Source organism: Tiliqua scincoides, chromosome 12 (assembly GCF_035046505.1).
Source record: "Tiliqua scincoides isolate rTilSci1 chromosome 12, rTilSci1.hap2, whole genome shotgun sequence".
Taxonomy (NCBI): domain Eukaryota; kingdom Metazoa; phylum Chordata; class Lepidosauria; order Squamata; family Scincidae; genus Tiliqua; species Tiliqua scincoides.
This window is the reverse complement of record NC_089832.1, coordinates 6,742,107-6,757,064: the sequence shown is the minus strand read 5'-3', so window position 1 is coordinate 6,757,064 and position 14,958 is coordinate 6,742,107. Positions and strand designations below refer to the sequence as shown.

Here is a 14,958-nt window from a genome sequence, read left to right as displayed (position 1 = left end):
GCAGCAATAACCCTGTCACTTTTCCACATTTTTTGTTCTGTAGAAGCAAGCAGGCCGAGTGCTGCAGCAGTGGCTTTGCACAGGGAATGTACGACGGGTGGGTTTAAAAATATTTCCAGCCCGCTTTCCTGAAACAGTGGGGGCAGTTCATAGAAGAAGGGTTAGCTTTGTTGCATTTTAAACTTAATTAGGACTGGCTGTTCTGCTGAGTAATGGAGCCTGGGTGGTGATAGAGGAGACGGGCAATCTGTGAAAAGGTTTCTGCATTAAGCATATCCAGGATCCAACTCCATAGGCGATGGACCAGAGCATGCGTGTGTTGGAGGATGGCTGGTGAGTGGGTCTCTCCCACCACCTCCGGAAAAGCCATAACTCAGTGATACAGCTTGCAGATAGTCCCGGTTGTCGGAAGGAGAAAGACAATGAGCTAGATGGACCAAAGGTCTGACTGGGTGTGATGGAACTTCATATGTTAGCTGTCATCGGCAAATGTTTCTGTGCATGAGATCTATGGCCCCACGCAGTCAGTGTCTCTGCAAGTGAGGTGACCCTCTCTCTAGGTTTTCTTCTTGAATGGGCCCAACACTTCCTGAAGTGACCATTGATAGTGTTTGATGGCTGGGTTGGTCAGGTAGAGGAGGTGAGAGTTCTTGAATTTTCCACTTGGCCGTGAAGACTGAGCCAAATCCATAAGTACTGGTTGTTCTGGGAGGTGCTGGTGGGTCTTAAGGAACTTGCGTTGCCTGTTTGGATGCCACTTCTCTGGGTGAAACGTGTGCATTTGTAAATAAACAAATATTACAGAAGCGACATGTGGCCTTGGAGAGGTGCTGCTAGTCAGATTAGAGTGAGGTAGATGGCTTAATGCAGCGGTTGCCAAACTGTGATCTGTGGCTCCCCGGGGAGCAGCGGAAACCAGAGAGGAGTGTCGTGGAATCCTTGCAGAAATCCCACCACCATATGGGATTGCACCCCTAAGGGGAAGGCGTGACCAATGGCCCAGTCAGTCATGAGAGCTGTCAATCAAAAAAGTTTGGGAAGCACTGGATTAATGATCTGATGGTGTGCAGTCACTCCAGATGTTCATACTGCCCTGTGAGCACCTTCCCATTGATGTGAGCCACGCTGAATGTATTGCTCATTTGGGGCATCGGAGGCACTGCTCCTCCCACCTCTGGATTGGGAATAGAGCAGGACAGGGAGGAGAAGAGAGCAGTGGGCTAGAGCGTCTGTTATTCACCCGCTGCTTCTTTTCCAATCCAGTGAGAGGAGAAGAAGGAACAGTGGAGGCAAGTGGGCAGACAGAAATGGGCACCTCCTCCCAATCTGTTTCCTGAGGCCACCTCCTCAGTGGTCCTCCTGAATGGGCTATCTCTGCTCTCCTTGTATAGAAAGGTCAGCCTAGAGCAGCGATTTTCAACCTTTTTCATCTCACAGCACCTTGACGAGGAGCTAAAATGGTCAAGGCACACCATGCTGCTGGCAGGGGGCTCACATCCCCCAATGGCCCTACTAATAAATGATCTTCTCCCAAACCCTTGCGACACACCTGTGGACCTTTGCAGCAAACCAATGTGCTGTGGCACAGTGCTTGGAAAATTGCTGACCTAGAGTCATTGACATTTTTTAACTGTCCATGAAGCAGAACTGACCCCAAACGGGGAAAAAAAAAATATGGATTTGGTTTGGCTCTTAGTTGCTGCAGCTCCTCTGTCCCGACTATGGACAGTATTCTGAGATACGCTTAATCGGAGTACGCACAGCCTCTGAAAACTTAGCATGAACAACAGATGTTTTGCAATACCTTTTAGACACATTATTGTATCTTTGTGGTCCCTGCATCCTGCAGGCCGTTTTGCAATTTGGATTAAAGCGTTGGTTCCCAAACTGTGGGTTGGGACCCACTGGTGGGTTGTGACCGGATTTTTGGCGGGTCCCCAAAGGGTGATGAAAAGATCAGATAACTACTTGCCTGAAACCCTGAGGCTGTTCAAAATCAGATACTGTAGCTGCTAAGTACCCTTCAAAGAGCTCAGCTCCTGTAGTTTGCAAGTTAGCTGCTAATTGCCCTGCAAAGAGCTGAGTTCCTGAAGTGTGCAAGCATGTGTAAATATAGGGAGATAAATGTTTCAGGTTCTTTTTCTGGTTATTACTACTTATAAATAAAAAAAAATATTATTTCTTTCTAGATCTCCTTTTTTAAAAGTCTGGTAAGCCTAGATGGGTCGTGATAGAGTGTCATTTTAAAAAGTGGATCTCAGTGCTGAAAGGTTTGGGAACCACTGTATTAAAGAGATGATTCTATCGGTGGGAGAAATGGTGGACCACGTGTAGCTGCTCAACAGGGACTTGGGAACAGTGTCTCAAAGAGGCGTTTGTTTCCTCTGCTCAACTGTTAAGTGCCAACCTATTAAGTGCCAACCTATGTTTTCATTTCTTTCTCTGAAGACACTGATCAATCTCTTCCTCTCTCTCTCTCTCTCTCTCTCTCTCTCTCTGGCCTCACTGGCTCACCCTGTATCATCCTGTTACATTTTTGGGGGGGAAAGGAAACCTATTTAAAACAGCTGCTTTTCAGTAGATTTTGTTTCACTGAACATGCACGCATGATAAGAGTATAGGGCACTTCTACAATAATAAATGCACCCTTATCAATGCAAAGTTTTCCATTAGCAGTGTGTTGTATCCAAAGCCAGAGCAGTGTGGTCAGGTCCATTTGGAGAGGCTGCATTGCTTAGTGTTGTGTTCTGTTGCCAGAGATATCTCCTCCTGGGTTTGACATCTGGTGTTGCGTGGAGAAGAGCAGCCACACAATGTCTGAGCCTGTGATGAGCCTAACAGAAGATCTTTCATTGTATCCACCTTGTCCAGCCTCCTGTTTCCCGCAGCAGCCCACCAGCTGCCTCTGGGAAGCCCACAAGCAGGAGAGAAAGTCAGGCCTCCCTCTTGTCATTATGCCCTGCAACTGGGATTAAGAGGCAGCCTGCTGCTGACCCAGGAGGGATCGCGTAGCCATCATGACTAATTAGCAGGAGTAGTCCTTTCCTCCATTTGTTTGTTCCATTCTCTTTCGAAGCCATCCAAGCTAGTGGAACATCATCGCATCTTGTGGCAATGAGTTCCATAGATTAGTTATGTGAGGGATCTGAAGGCCTTAGGAGTGGACCTCAACAGGTGGGAAACCCTGGCCTCTGAGTGGCCCGCTTGGAGGCAGGCTGTGCAGCATGGCCTCTCCCAGTTTGAAGAGACACTTGGCCAACAGTGTCTAAGAGGCAAAGAAGGAAGGCTCATAGCCAGGGAGACAGACCAGGGACAGACTGCACTTGCTCCTGGTGTGGAAGGGATTGTCACTCCTGAATCGGCCTTTTCAGCCACACTAGACGCTGTTCCAGAACCACCATTCAGAGCGCGATACCAGAGTCTTTCGAGACTGAAGGTTGCCAACAAAAATCTGTGTGATGGAGGACTTCTGTTTTTTATCTGTCCCGAATCCCCTGCCAATCATTTTCCTAGGATGAAACAATCAGGTTTTTACAGGATGCCTTTTGGCTCCAGTGATGTGAAAGAATGAGAAAAGCTTCTCTCTGTCCACTTTCTGCATGATTTTATGTGGGAGTAGGAGGACTGAGTCCCATCTTGAGGTTTAAAGTCTTCCTGTCTAAATACCTTTAAAGCAGGAAATGCACACACTAGTTCATGTTTTCCTAACAACTTGGGGCAGCTAGAAACTTTGTCAGTTTAAAAGAAAAACCCCAAAGCACACAAGCTCAGATTGCCATGGCTCTCTACAGGCTGCCATAGAACGGATGTTAGCACATTCTTCCTAACTCAGCTTTTGGTACCCCCTTTGGCACAGAGATTACCCTGGAGTACACGGATCGAATCGGCGCGGTTTTCTTGCTTGCAGTGAACAAGAACAAATTCTAAGCATTTTTAATGGCTTCTTTCCTCTAATGCAAATGTTGATTCCAACTTCCTGAGAAGTTCCTCTTGAGAAGCAAGGCTGTTTGTTAGTCTTGGCTGGAGAACAGGCTGTTATTTAAAAGTGAGGAAAAGACCGTTTGGCTCCATTGCAAAAAAATAGCTGTGAAATCCCCCTTTTTTCCTGTTCCTGATGTTGCTGTAGAAGTGCATCAGACTGTCTTCAGCCTCACTTGCTGGGTCTGAAGGTATCACCCCTCACCGCACTGCAGAACTGCACTGAAGGACCCCTCACCGCACTGCATCTGATCTAATTGGCTGTCTTTAACTTGGATGTTTCAGTGACTGCATCATGGCGACTGGACCAGCGGATGTCACTGAGCCGCCTGAGGTTGAAGAAACGGGCGAGGAGCTTTCACGTAAGTAAAGGCATTGTGACACTAATGGCTGGTTTGAAGACAGCACAGTCTTCAAGGGTAGGCAGCTGGAGGCCTGGAAGCTGAGCCTGGCCTCCCAAGACATTCGAGGGGCAGCATTCCCTCTAAGCCAGCGTTTCTCAAACTGTGGGTTGTGACCAGGTTTCTGATGGGTCCCACAGAGCCTCCAGTGAAAACACAGGTGATGGAAAGATCCAATAACTAATTGCTCCAAGCCCAGAGGTTATTCAAAACCTGTTAGCTGATAGCTGTTACCTGCCCTGCAAAGAGCTGAGCTCCTGCAGTTTGCAAGCTTGTTTAAATATAGGGAGATAACTGACTGAGCATCTTTTTTTCTGTTTTTTTTCCGCCAAGTCCATCAGTGACAAGTAATGGGGGGGCAGGTGAAGGCTGGGTCACATAAGTAAGTCCCTCAAGCCTTGAGGCTGTTCATTAGGGCAGCCTCATTGTGAGAAATGGAGAAAGGTTTTTTTGGTTTTGCAACAAATAAATAAATAAAATATTGCTGTTGTTGTTCAGTGGTTAAGTCGTGTCCAACTCTTCGTGACCCCATGGACCACAGCACGCCAGGCCCTCCTGTCTACCACTAACTTCTGGAGTGTGTCCAAATTCATGTTCATTGCCTCCGTGACACTATCTAACATCTCATCCTCTGCCGTCCCCTTCTCCTTTTGCCTTCAATTCTTCCCGGCATCAGGGTCTTTTCTAAAGAGTTCTCCATTCTCATGAGATGACCAAAGTATTTAAGCTTCAGCTTCATCGTCTGTCCTTGCTAGTAATATTGCTAATAAATAAATAAATATTATCTATTTCTAGATCACTTTTTTTTTAAAGTCTTGGAAACCTAGGTGGGTCCTGATAGGGATAAAGTGGGTCCCGGTGCTTAAAGGTTCGAGAGTCACTGTTCTAAGCTATGCAGCCACAGAGCTGCTTTCCCTGTTTTCTGCTTCTCTTGTTCTGTGGGGCCCATGGGAGTCTCGCCACCAAAGTACGTGATGCAACGCCTATACAGCATCACCACTGTGAACGATGCCCTCTCCCGCAGAGCTAGGCAAAGAGATGGCAGGTAGGAGGCTGGCATCACTGTCTTCTCACAGTGACCACTGTTTGACCCACCCTGCAGCGTATGGTGGCACTGTCTTGTCCCTGTCATAGGCGTTGGCACGACTGGAGAGAGGGCAGCGCCAACGGAATGAGTAAGGCTGGGGGGGGGAGACAGATGCTTGCTGAAACGATGCTTTGTTTCCAGCTGTGCCTGTTTCTTGCACTGGCTGCCTCTGTGCTGAGCAAAGAATCGCGTGTGTGTGCTGAAGCAGGCCTTGCTCATCTCATGACTCCTTTGTGCCCTCATTGTGAGCAGCGGAGTGGTGAAGATGTCTCATCCTGGAGACATATGATGCTGCTCCATTATCTCTTTATTTCCACTATGCAGGCTGGATGCTGGAGGAGAAAGCTCAGTACCCAGGGAGGCTAGGATAGCTTCTCAAGGAGCATCAGTTGTCCTCCCAAAAGCAAACAGCAGGCACTCTCGCTAGGACCAGGCTGTCCAAGTGGCTGATTGAAGTACTTTCCTCAAGTGGCCTGGGGCAGCCTTCTTCATCCATCTGTTTGCCTCTACTGCTCCTTCTCCTCCCACTCCCTAGATTTCAAAAGGAAGAGGGGGAGACAGCAAAAGTTTGGAGGAGCAGAGAGTGTTGGGCTAGAGCATTTCCTCTGCAGGTAGAAAGTTAGCAGAGAAGGAATAACCTTCTAGGCTGGCTTGCTCTTGTTTGGGCTAGTTTCCTACTTGCAGGGAATTTTTTATCCCTTACTGTAGGAGAGCATTACAGAATGGTATCTCCCACATTGAAGTCCATTCTACAGTTTTGGGCCCCGGAGGTGGTCAGACCATCTCAACTGGCTTGGCAGCTTGAAAGCACTGCCCCGGCCCCCCACTGCCACCTGATTCTGTTGTGTAAAAGTGTTTATGTCCCTGTTCACTGCTTCCCCTTGCTTTAATTTGAAAAAGAGGAATGGGTAGAGTGGAAAAGGAAGTGAAGGAAAGTGGCGAGCTAGAGTGTCTCCCCACCAGTCACCTGCACTTCCTGTTCTGCTCTGTTTCTTTCTCCTTTTCATATCTGAGCAAGGCAATGGACAGGAAGGCTCTGCCATTCGAGGATCTGCTGCCTGAGGCAGCTGCCTCAGTTTGCCTCATTATGAGACCAGCCCTTCTTTTACATGCTGCTTTTGGGGGTGTTTTTCTTTTACAGGAAAGAAAAAATCCAAATTTCAGACTTTTAAGAACTTTTTTGCCAAGAAGAAGAAGAGGAAAGAGCCCTCGTCTCCCATGGGAGACAGCACACTGAAGCCCAGCCAATCCAGTAGTGATGTCAGCACCCCGAACCTCGATTCCAGTATCCTCCATTTGCCGCCAGAGCCTGGGTAAGGTAGCGGAGCCATCTTGCATCAACAGGTTAAAAGCATGGACTGGTCCCAGGACGACGCACTGCATTCAAGTTGGTGTACAAACAAATCCCAGTGCTAAGGCTGGAATGCAAGGAATTTCCTCTTTTCCATTTGCAACTGCCTCAAAACAGCTAGTGTGGTAGAAAAACACAGCCCTCTGGACTCTCAGAAGTGCTGAGAGACGGGATTTGACTGTCTGCTGTTTGAAATCTGTCCAGACAGCATTAATTAGCTAAAGAGTTTTGGGGTGTGTGTTTTATTTAGATAGTAGCTGAAATTGTATTACTATAATGATCTAAGCAGCTGAAATACCTTATTTGTGAGAGAAGGGATAGGAGATAAACCTCTCCCTCCCCCTGCCCCCATCCTATAAGCAAATGCTTGCAGAAATTTGGAGAACTTTGAGGAGTTGGTATAACTTACTGGCAAATCAGGAACTCCCCAGTTCATATTTCACCTCTGCTACACACTCTTTGGGTGGCCTTAGGCAAGTCAGCCTCAGTCTTCCCTATCTGCAATATGGGTATAATCTGCAATATGAGATAGTAACTGAGTTGTTGTAAAGAGTACTTTTCTAAAAAGAAAAGTGTAAAAACTTTGCTGTTGGCAGCTGACATTCCAAGCACTGTCTTGACAATATGTCCTGAGGATCACAATTATGTATGGAGCCCTTGGGGAAAGCATATGCTTAGAAAAACACGCACAACTGTTCGATGCTGTTGATATATGGTGTTTTCTCCATTTTAGATCCAAAGGGAGCATGGGAAACAAAGCCTTATCACACGACAGCGTCTTCATTTTTGACTCATCACCTGAGGTGACTGGCAAGGCTTCCTCGCAGGAAAATCTTCCAGGGAAAGTGAAAGCTTTGCAGGTAAGGGGAACTCCAGCTCTTGTGAGGAGGGTTGTGGTTCCTCACTCGCAGTGGAAGACTTTGCACAGTGTATCCTTCTGTCCATCCAGCTAAGTGTGTGTTTGTGTAAGCATTTTTGCAAGGCATATGAAGGCCTGGAGAATCAGTCAAGTTTAGCGGAAGCTAAATAGAACAGCTTCCACACTATTCAGGCAACAAATGCATTCCAATATGTTCCCAAGCAGTGGTTCTCAAATCTTTTACTTGGACACACTTTCCTGTGTCTCAAACCTGGACACGCTTTTTAGAATGACAATCTGTAAGGACACACTGGAAGTGATGTCATTAATCTGGAAGTAATGTCATGGCCAGAAGTAACATAAGAAAGCAGGAAAATTTCAGCACCCTCCATACAACAAAATCAAAACAATTAAGTAAATAAAAAGTTTACAATAAGTATAAGAAAATTTATTCAAAATAAAGAAGAACCCTCCCAAGCAGTTGCTGATCTGTTTTAAAAAAAATTCCCCAAACACCTCAGTTGCTGCAATGCTATTCACGCTTACCCAGGAGTAAGCTCCATTGACTACATGGCCTACAAAATTGAGGGTCAGAAAAGTTTTTCCCAAACTTTAAGGTGGTTTGATATGAATTTGGGGTGCCGATTCCAATAATGGCATCCGTTTTGCCCTATCACGTCTAGTTTTGGAGATACAGCATAGCCTCTTTAGTGAATGGTTGAAGCAGCTTCCTCATGAGGAAGCCATGGTGTAGGCTTTCTCATGAGGTAGCTGCTTGAACCATTCACTAGAGAGGCTATGCCGTATCTCCAAAACTAGACGTGATAGGGCAAAACGGATGTCATTTTTGGAATCGGCACCCCAAATATACCTAGGAATTGGTGTAACGTTTAAGGAAGCAAAATGTGTGTTGGCCTGTGCTAGCACTGTTAAAAGCATATACATATTAGCCTGTTAAAAGTGCAGATCTGTAACACTTCCCCAAATGCAGACACACTCCATGGTAGCATTGTCTAATGCAGGGGTGTCCAAACTTTTTGGCAGGAGGGCCACATCATCTCTCTGACACTGTGTCGGGGGCTGGAAATAAAATTTGAATGATAAAATAAATGAATATATTAGAGATGGAATTTTATATGAATGAATGAAGCTCTTGCAATAGCTCAAGGCCTATAAAAGGCCTTGCACAAAGCAAGTCCAGTGCTTCCTTCGCTGCCACTGCTGCATCACAGATGTTAAACAGCAAGCAGCCCTCATTCCACAGCTCATGCGATAGGTCGAACAGTCACCTCATACTGAGAACAGTTGCATCTGTCCAGCACGGGCTCCAGCAAGTCTCCAGAGGGCCAGGGGCTCATTGGAGATTGGGGGCTCCCTGCGGGCCGGATTGGGAGTTCCCGGCTGGCGTTTGGGCACCCCGGTCTAATGTATTAAAAATAAAATGCACATTGAAATGAATGGTGACCCTCTTGGAATTGGCTTATGACCCACCTAGTGGGTCCTGACCCACAATCTGAGAACCACTGTAATAGTTACAGCAAAAGATGACCCAGTTGCATTCACCATGTGTTGACTGTAGCTGGTGTCTAACTTTTGAAGCATGTTTGCATGCATAGAAAAACCCACAATAAACTCATCCAGACAATGCAGAAGGTTGCCAGGTTTGGTCTCTGGCATCTCCAAGAAGGGATTGGGAAGATGCCTGTCTTGAACCCTGGAAAGCCTCTCTCTGTCTGTGTCCTCCAAGAGTCCTCGGAAAGGCACAAGGAGCTCATGGTAGAAACCTGGGGACTTGTATTTGTTATGATATGAGAGGCAGCCCTTAGACAGCAAGGCTAAGTCTGTCCATAAGGGTACTGCCTCTGTTTGGCAGTCCAAGCTTGTGAGGGAAACAGGAAACCCAACACTTTGCAGCGAGATAAGGTGGTGCTTCAGTCTAGCATGTGTTTTTTTCAACACATAGCGAAGCTGATAGCGAAGCTGGGACTTCCTTTGGCCAGCCGGGGAGAAGACTGAACACTTTCCACAGCTGTTTGCTCATGATGTGTGCTGAATCCCCAGGGGGTAAAATAAGTTCCCCCTTGGCTGGAGGACTCTGGAGAGTTTCTCAAGCATTAATATTTACTCTCCAGCCTGACTGACTTCGTTAACAAGATGGTGCTTCACAGTACATCCTCCAAGTTTTCCTGTAGGAAGGGTGTGTAGAACTCTCATAGGCCAGTTTCCTTTTGGAGAAGCGTCTCTGTGGTGAGGATGTTGGGCTTGGCTAACGTCCAAGGCTTGGGTTTTGGAGCACATGTCAAGATATGTCTGAAAATATTCTCGTTTTCCAGGGAGACTGATGCTAGCTCGGAATCGGGGATGCCACATGTGCATTCTTCTGGGGCACAGACCCATATGCAGAGATGGAGCTGGGCCTTGCAGGCTGCTGTGAAAACCTTGGCAGTGTAGAACAGTCATGCTCTGACTCTGTTTCCTTATCTCTTATGCAGTGTGATGTGAAGTCTCATACAGAACAAAAAACAGGCATTGTGTGTATTTTCTTGGAGACTACTGCAGGCAGATGGCACAGGGGGACCTGGGAGGACCTGCACAACTGTTTTCTAGCAGAGGCTGGGGACATGGGAGAAGCTCTACCAAGTCCCATGGTTACTAAGCTAGAGCTGCACCTAAATCTGATACCAAAATCTGCACCAAATTGGATAGGCTGAGGACCATAAGAACATAAGAACAGCCCCACTGGATCAGGCCATAGGCCCATCTAGTCCAGCTTCCTGTATCTCACAGAGGCCCACCAAATGCCCCAGAGAGCACACCAGATAACAAGAGACCTCATCCTGGTGCCCTCCCTTGGTTAGAAGATGCTGTTAGACCAGTTAGAAGATGCTGATTTACCGGGGGGGGGGTGCACACACAATTGTCCCAATTCAACAGTGACCCCAGGGCTTAGTGAAACTTGATACCAATCCTAAACTCGCCCATCTGCAATCTACCTTATAAATGTCATCTGATTTTAAATTGGTGCGCAATTGTTATTTTCAGGGTAAACTTATGTACTCAATCCATGACAAGTGCGCTGTTTGTGAGCACAGCAGCAAGGTAGGGAACAGACGGTCCTAGTGGAGAGCCTTTGTCAGCGTCTCCTTCATGTATCCTTGTCCATTCAGGCGCCATCAGCCAAGGACAGTGTATGCTACTGGGGCTTTTTCCTCCCTCCCAGGAGATCCCCCCCTTCTTCTTGACAACTCCTTTTTATTGCAGCAGCTGTGCTCCAGCCAACTCCAAAGTCCAAGGATAATAGTTCAGAGGTTGCAGATGCTGGAACCGTAACGTGAAGGCATTCAGCCTTGTTGGGGAAACTCCGTCATTGCCATGAAATTGGGGACTCCTTGGGTCAAGTTCAAAAGCCACAATGCTTGCTTGCAATCCAGTTGCCCAGGGTTGAGGAGATGTAAAGGAGCTTGTTGTTAGTTTGTGTGTGTGTGTGTGTGTGTCTGTGTGTGTGTGTGTGTGTGTTGGAGTGGTCTAGTGCATTGAAAGTACCCTACCAATTTTAGGTGAATAGGAAGGTGCCTTGCACTAAGTCAGTCACACTGCAACAGTGGTGTCACTAGGATTCGCATCACCCGGTGCGGGAGGCCTGCGCGGTGCGGAAGGCCATGCAGGCGGGGCAACACCCCAGGTGGTGGGTGTGGTGATGTACCACCCCACCACCTGGGGTGTTTGCCCGCCTGATGGCCATCCGCACCGCGCAGGCCTCCGCACCGGTTGATGTCGAACATTCTAGTGACACCACTGCTTGCATTCGTGACTGACTTAGTGATGGTATTATTCCTCCAAATTCTGATTTTAGCGATTTTGAAAACTTGTGGAGTCACTCACACACACACACACACACACACACACACACACACACACACACACACACACACACACACACCCCATGTCAACTTAATAACACCTTATTGCAGCAGTTCTCAAACTTTCAGCCCCGGGACCCACTTTTTAGAATGACAATCTGACCAGGACCCATTGGAAGTGATGTCATGGCCAGAAGTGACATCATCACGCAAATTAAAATAAATAATTATAAATATTTAAATTAAAATAAAAGAAATAATTAAATAAGGGGCAGCCAGTCCTGTTCCACCAAGTGAATTTTCTCTGTAGTCTGCCTGCAAAAAAACCCCTCCCCAAAAGAATCGGTGAGATTTCCAGCCCTCCCCTGTGCCCAGTTTAAAGTTCTTCTTTTTCAAGCATATCAAGACCCACCTGGCTTTAGAAGTGCAAAATAGAAAACATTCCCCATACCTGCTGAAGCCTCTTTTTTTGGTCCTTTTTAGTGGAGGGGGAGGCTGACTTCTGGAGCATTTGTTGCACTCCAGTTCCATCAGATCAGGACCATTCTGGTGTCCTCGCATTCCCCTTTGCCTGGCCTGATCACAAGCCAAGGCACGTCTGCCTATTCATGAGTAAACGCGACTGTGAGGCTGTTTCGCTATCCATAGGGCTCAATACATTTGCAGCTGGGAGGGAAGGACCTCCTTCTCAGGTGTTTTTGGGGGGCTGTATTCATTGGAGAGGGACCATTCTGGTGTTGTTGGATTCCCTTCAGCCTGCCCTCTCCAACGCACTAAGGCAAGTTCACCTACTCACGAGTAAACACGGCCACATGGCTTTGTTTCGCTTTCCATAGGGCTCAGTACACTCGCATCTGGGAGGGAGGGACCTCCTTCTTAGGTGTTTTTTGGGGGCTGCATTCATTGGATAGGGACCATTCTGGTGTTGTTGGATTCCTCTCAGCCTGCCCTTTCTGACAGACTATGGCAAGTATGCCTACTTGCGAGTAAACACGTAATACGGCTGAGTCTCACTTTCCATAGGGCTCCATGCATTTTTTCCTTCCAGTTTTTTGGCCATAACTTTTGAAGGAAAGGAGCTATTTCACTCTGGCTTTTTGCATTGCATTCCGCTGGAACTTCCGCATCCAACGGTGTATGGCATGATGGGGTTGCTCCTCAAACCACGATTGTAGCGTGTCATCCCCCAGTGCGCGTCACCCCCCCTTTGCACGTCACCCGGTGCAGCCCGCACCCCCTTAGCGACGCCACTGCACTGCAATCGTATGCATGTCTACTCAGAAATACATCCCACTGTATTCAGTTGGATTTACCCCCTTGTAAGCCTGTATAGGATTGCAACCTTGATTTGTTTGGAACTGTAATGGAACCCTTTAACACACCAAAATAAGTGGTTCAGGATTCTGGTGCTCAGTTGCCACAGTGACTCATTTGGTTTTTATCCTCTTATCTTGCATTTTGTTTATAAAAGCCGTACAGCATTCAAAAATGAGCAGCTTAAAAATCACTCCCCCCCCCCCCCCCCGCTCAAGTTAATCAGTAATCATTGCACCCATGCCAGGGAGTCCTGTTGCAAAGTGTTTGAGCTTTCAGACATATTTCACGCAGAATAGCATCAGAGTGTCTGAATTGGCTCCCAATGCAGTTCTTAAAGTTTGCCCCTGAACCAGAAATGAGCTCAGCGGTTTGAAATATCATTATACAAATATCTTAATTTTCAGAACATAGTAGCAAAGTGGGAAATTTAGGATCCCCTCGCGACACAATCTAAATTCAGAGTTGCATTTAATCTTGCACCATATACAGTTGCAGGCACACAAAAGGTGATTCACAAAAAAGTATTTTACTGTGAGATTTTTAAAAATGTATTTATTCGTTGATTTACAAATTTATATCCCATTTTATCTCCCAAGTGGGCATTCAAAATAGCTTTTAATAATTAAATTATAAATAAATATTTTTTGCCTGGTCACTTGGGACAGATGGCCAGGGAACGAACAGTGGCTATCCAGGTTTCATACCATGGTCTTTCAAGCCACATCTGGAGATTCCAGAAATTGAAAGTGGGACCGTCTGTATGCAAACTGGGTGCTCTACTACTGAGCTAAAACACCTCCTTTTTATTGTACTGGAGATGGCCCATTGTTACAAGTACTGGCCAATCAGTGCTGTGCATAATTCTTTTTTTAACCAGAACAGTTTTGAGTTGAGACCGGTCCAGGAGACAAGGTTTGGATATATGTACATTCCTAATCTACAAGTGGGGAATGAAAGCTGATTTGAGCAGAATTGTTCTTACTCCTCTGGATCCTTGCCGGAGGAACCGGCTCCTTGCCAGAACAAAAAGCAATTCTAATAAGTCCAGGTATTCTGATTATTTTCCTTTTTCTCCACCCTAACAGCTTCAGTTGCAACAGAATCTGCGTCTTGGGTCTCCGCCTCTTGTTATCACCAAGAAGAAAACGGAAGATGCAGGTGCAGTTTCAGAAGATGACGGCTTACCGAGAAGCCCTCCGGAGATCTCCACCCTCCATGACGTTCTGACCTCTTCTGCCAGTAAGGTATGTGCTCTCTGCCTGTCTGTGAGAGATGGCAGCTCGCAAAATTGAGTTTCCCTGTATTTTTGCAAAGAGAGACAAATTTATTTATGTTGCATTTATATTCCACTCTTCCTCCAAGGTCCTCATGGTGGCACATATGGTGTCCCCTCCTGGCCATTTTCCCTTGCGGGGTAGGCTAGGCTGAGAACATGTAACTGGTCCAAATTTGTCCCATGAGTTTCATGGCCAAATGGGAACTCAAACCCAGTTCTCCCCGGTCTTGGTTTGATACTTTAACCCCTATGCTCTGCCAAAAATATAATGATTTAAAGCTGAATAGTAGATTTAAGTATTCTGCAAGCCTACACCTCCCCCCCCAATACTTGTTATAATGGCAACCATTTTGCTAGCACAAGTGACTGACCAACAGTATTGCCTCGTGAATGTATGAGAGAGGGATGCTGTGTTGGACCCCTTCCTCTTTTTCCTTTTGTACTTTCTAGCGGTTATCCTTTGATATGTCGTCCTGGAAGACCATATGTCTTGCTTCCCTTGACTTATCCTTCTCCCTTATTTTGTCCTGCAGTCCTCCAACCCTGTCCAGCGCCATAGCTCTTTGAGTTTAGGTGGGACAGACAGTGAAGACGACCAGGTAAAGAGCTGCTTTTCCTCAATGACTGCATGAAGCCACTTAACACGAAATCAGCCCTTTGGTCCCGCTAGCTCCATACCGTATGCTCCGATTGACTCTCTGAGGTCTTTTCTCAGTCCTGTTCGCTAAGATCACTAAGTGGGATCTTCACCATGCAGAGCTCGTACTGCGCCACTGAGTCACTAGCCTGACGGTCTGCAAACCGTGGGACCACTGTGTGGAAGGCTTCC

General features: G+C 46.8%; 1 protein-coding gene across 2 annotated transcripts in view; it reads left to right on the top strand.

Moving 5' to 3' along the window:
- The window catches only part of KIAA1210 (KIAA1210 ortholog), a 47,738-nt gene that overhangs the window by 21,032 nt on the left and 11,748 nt on the right, over positions 1-14,958 (top strand). The window contains exons 1-6 of one of the 2 annotated variants that reach the window (XM_066640128.1): positions 4,129-4,169; positions 4,264-4,340; positions 6,608-6,779; positions 7,551-7,677; positions 13,939-14,097; positions 14,663-14,728. In XM_066640128.1, the coding sequence (XP_066496225.1) occupies positions 4,274-4,340; positions 6,608-6,779; positions 7,551-7,677; positions 13,939-14,097; positions 14,663-14,728 (591 nt within the window). In that variant the 5' untranslated portion in view covers positions 4,129-4,169; positions 4,264-4,273. Of the gene's footprint in view, positions 1-4,128; positions 4,170-4,263; positions 4,341-6,607; positions 6,780-7,550; positions 7,678-13,938; positions 14,098-14,662; positions 14,729-14,958 lie in introns of those variants that run through there. The other variant, XM_066640127.1, reaches the window with a different exon arrangement.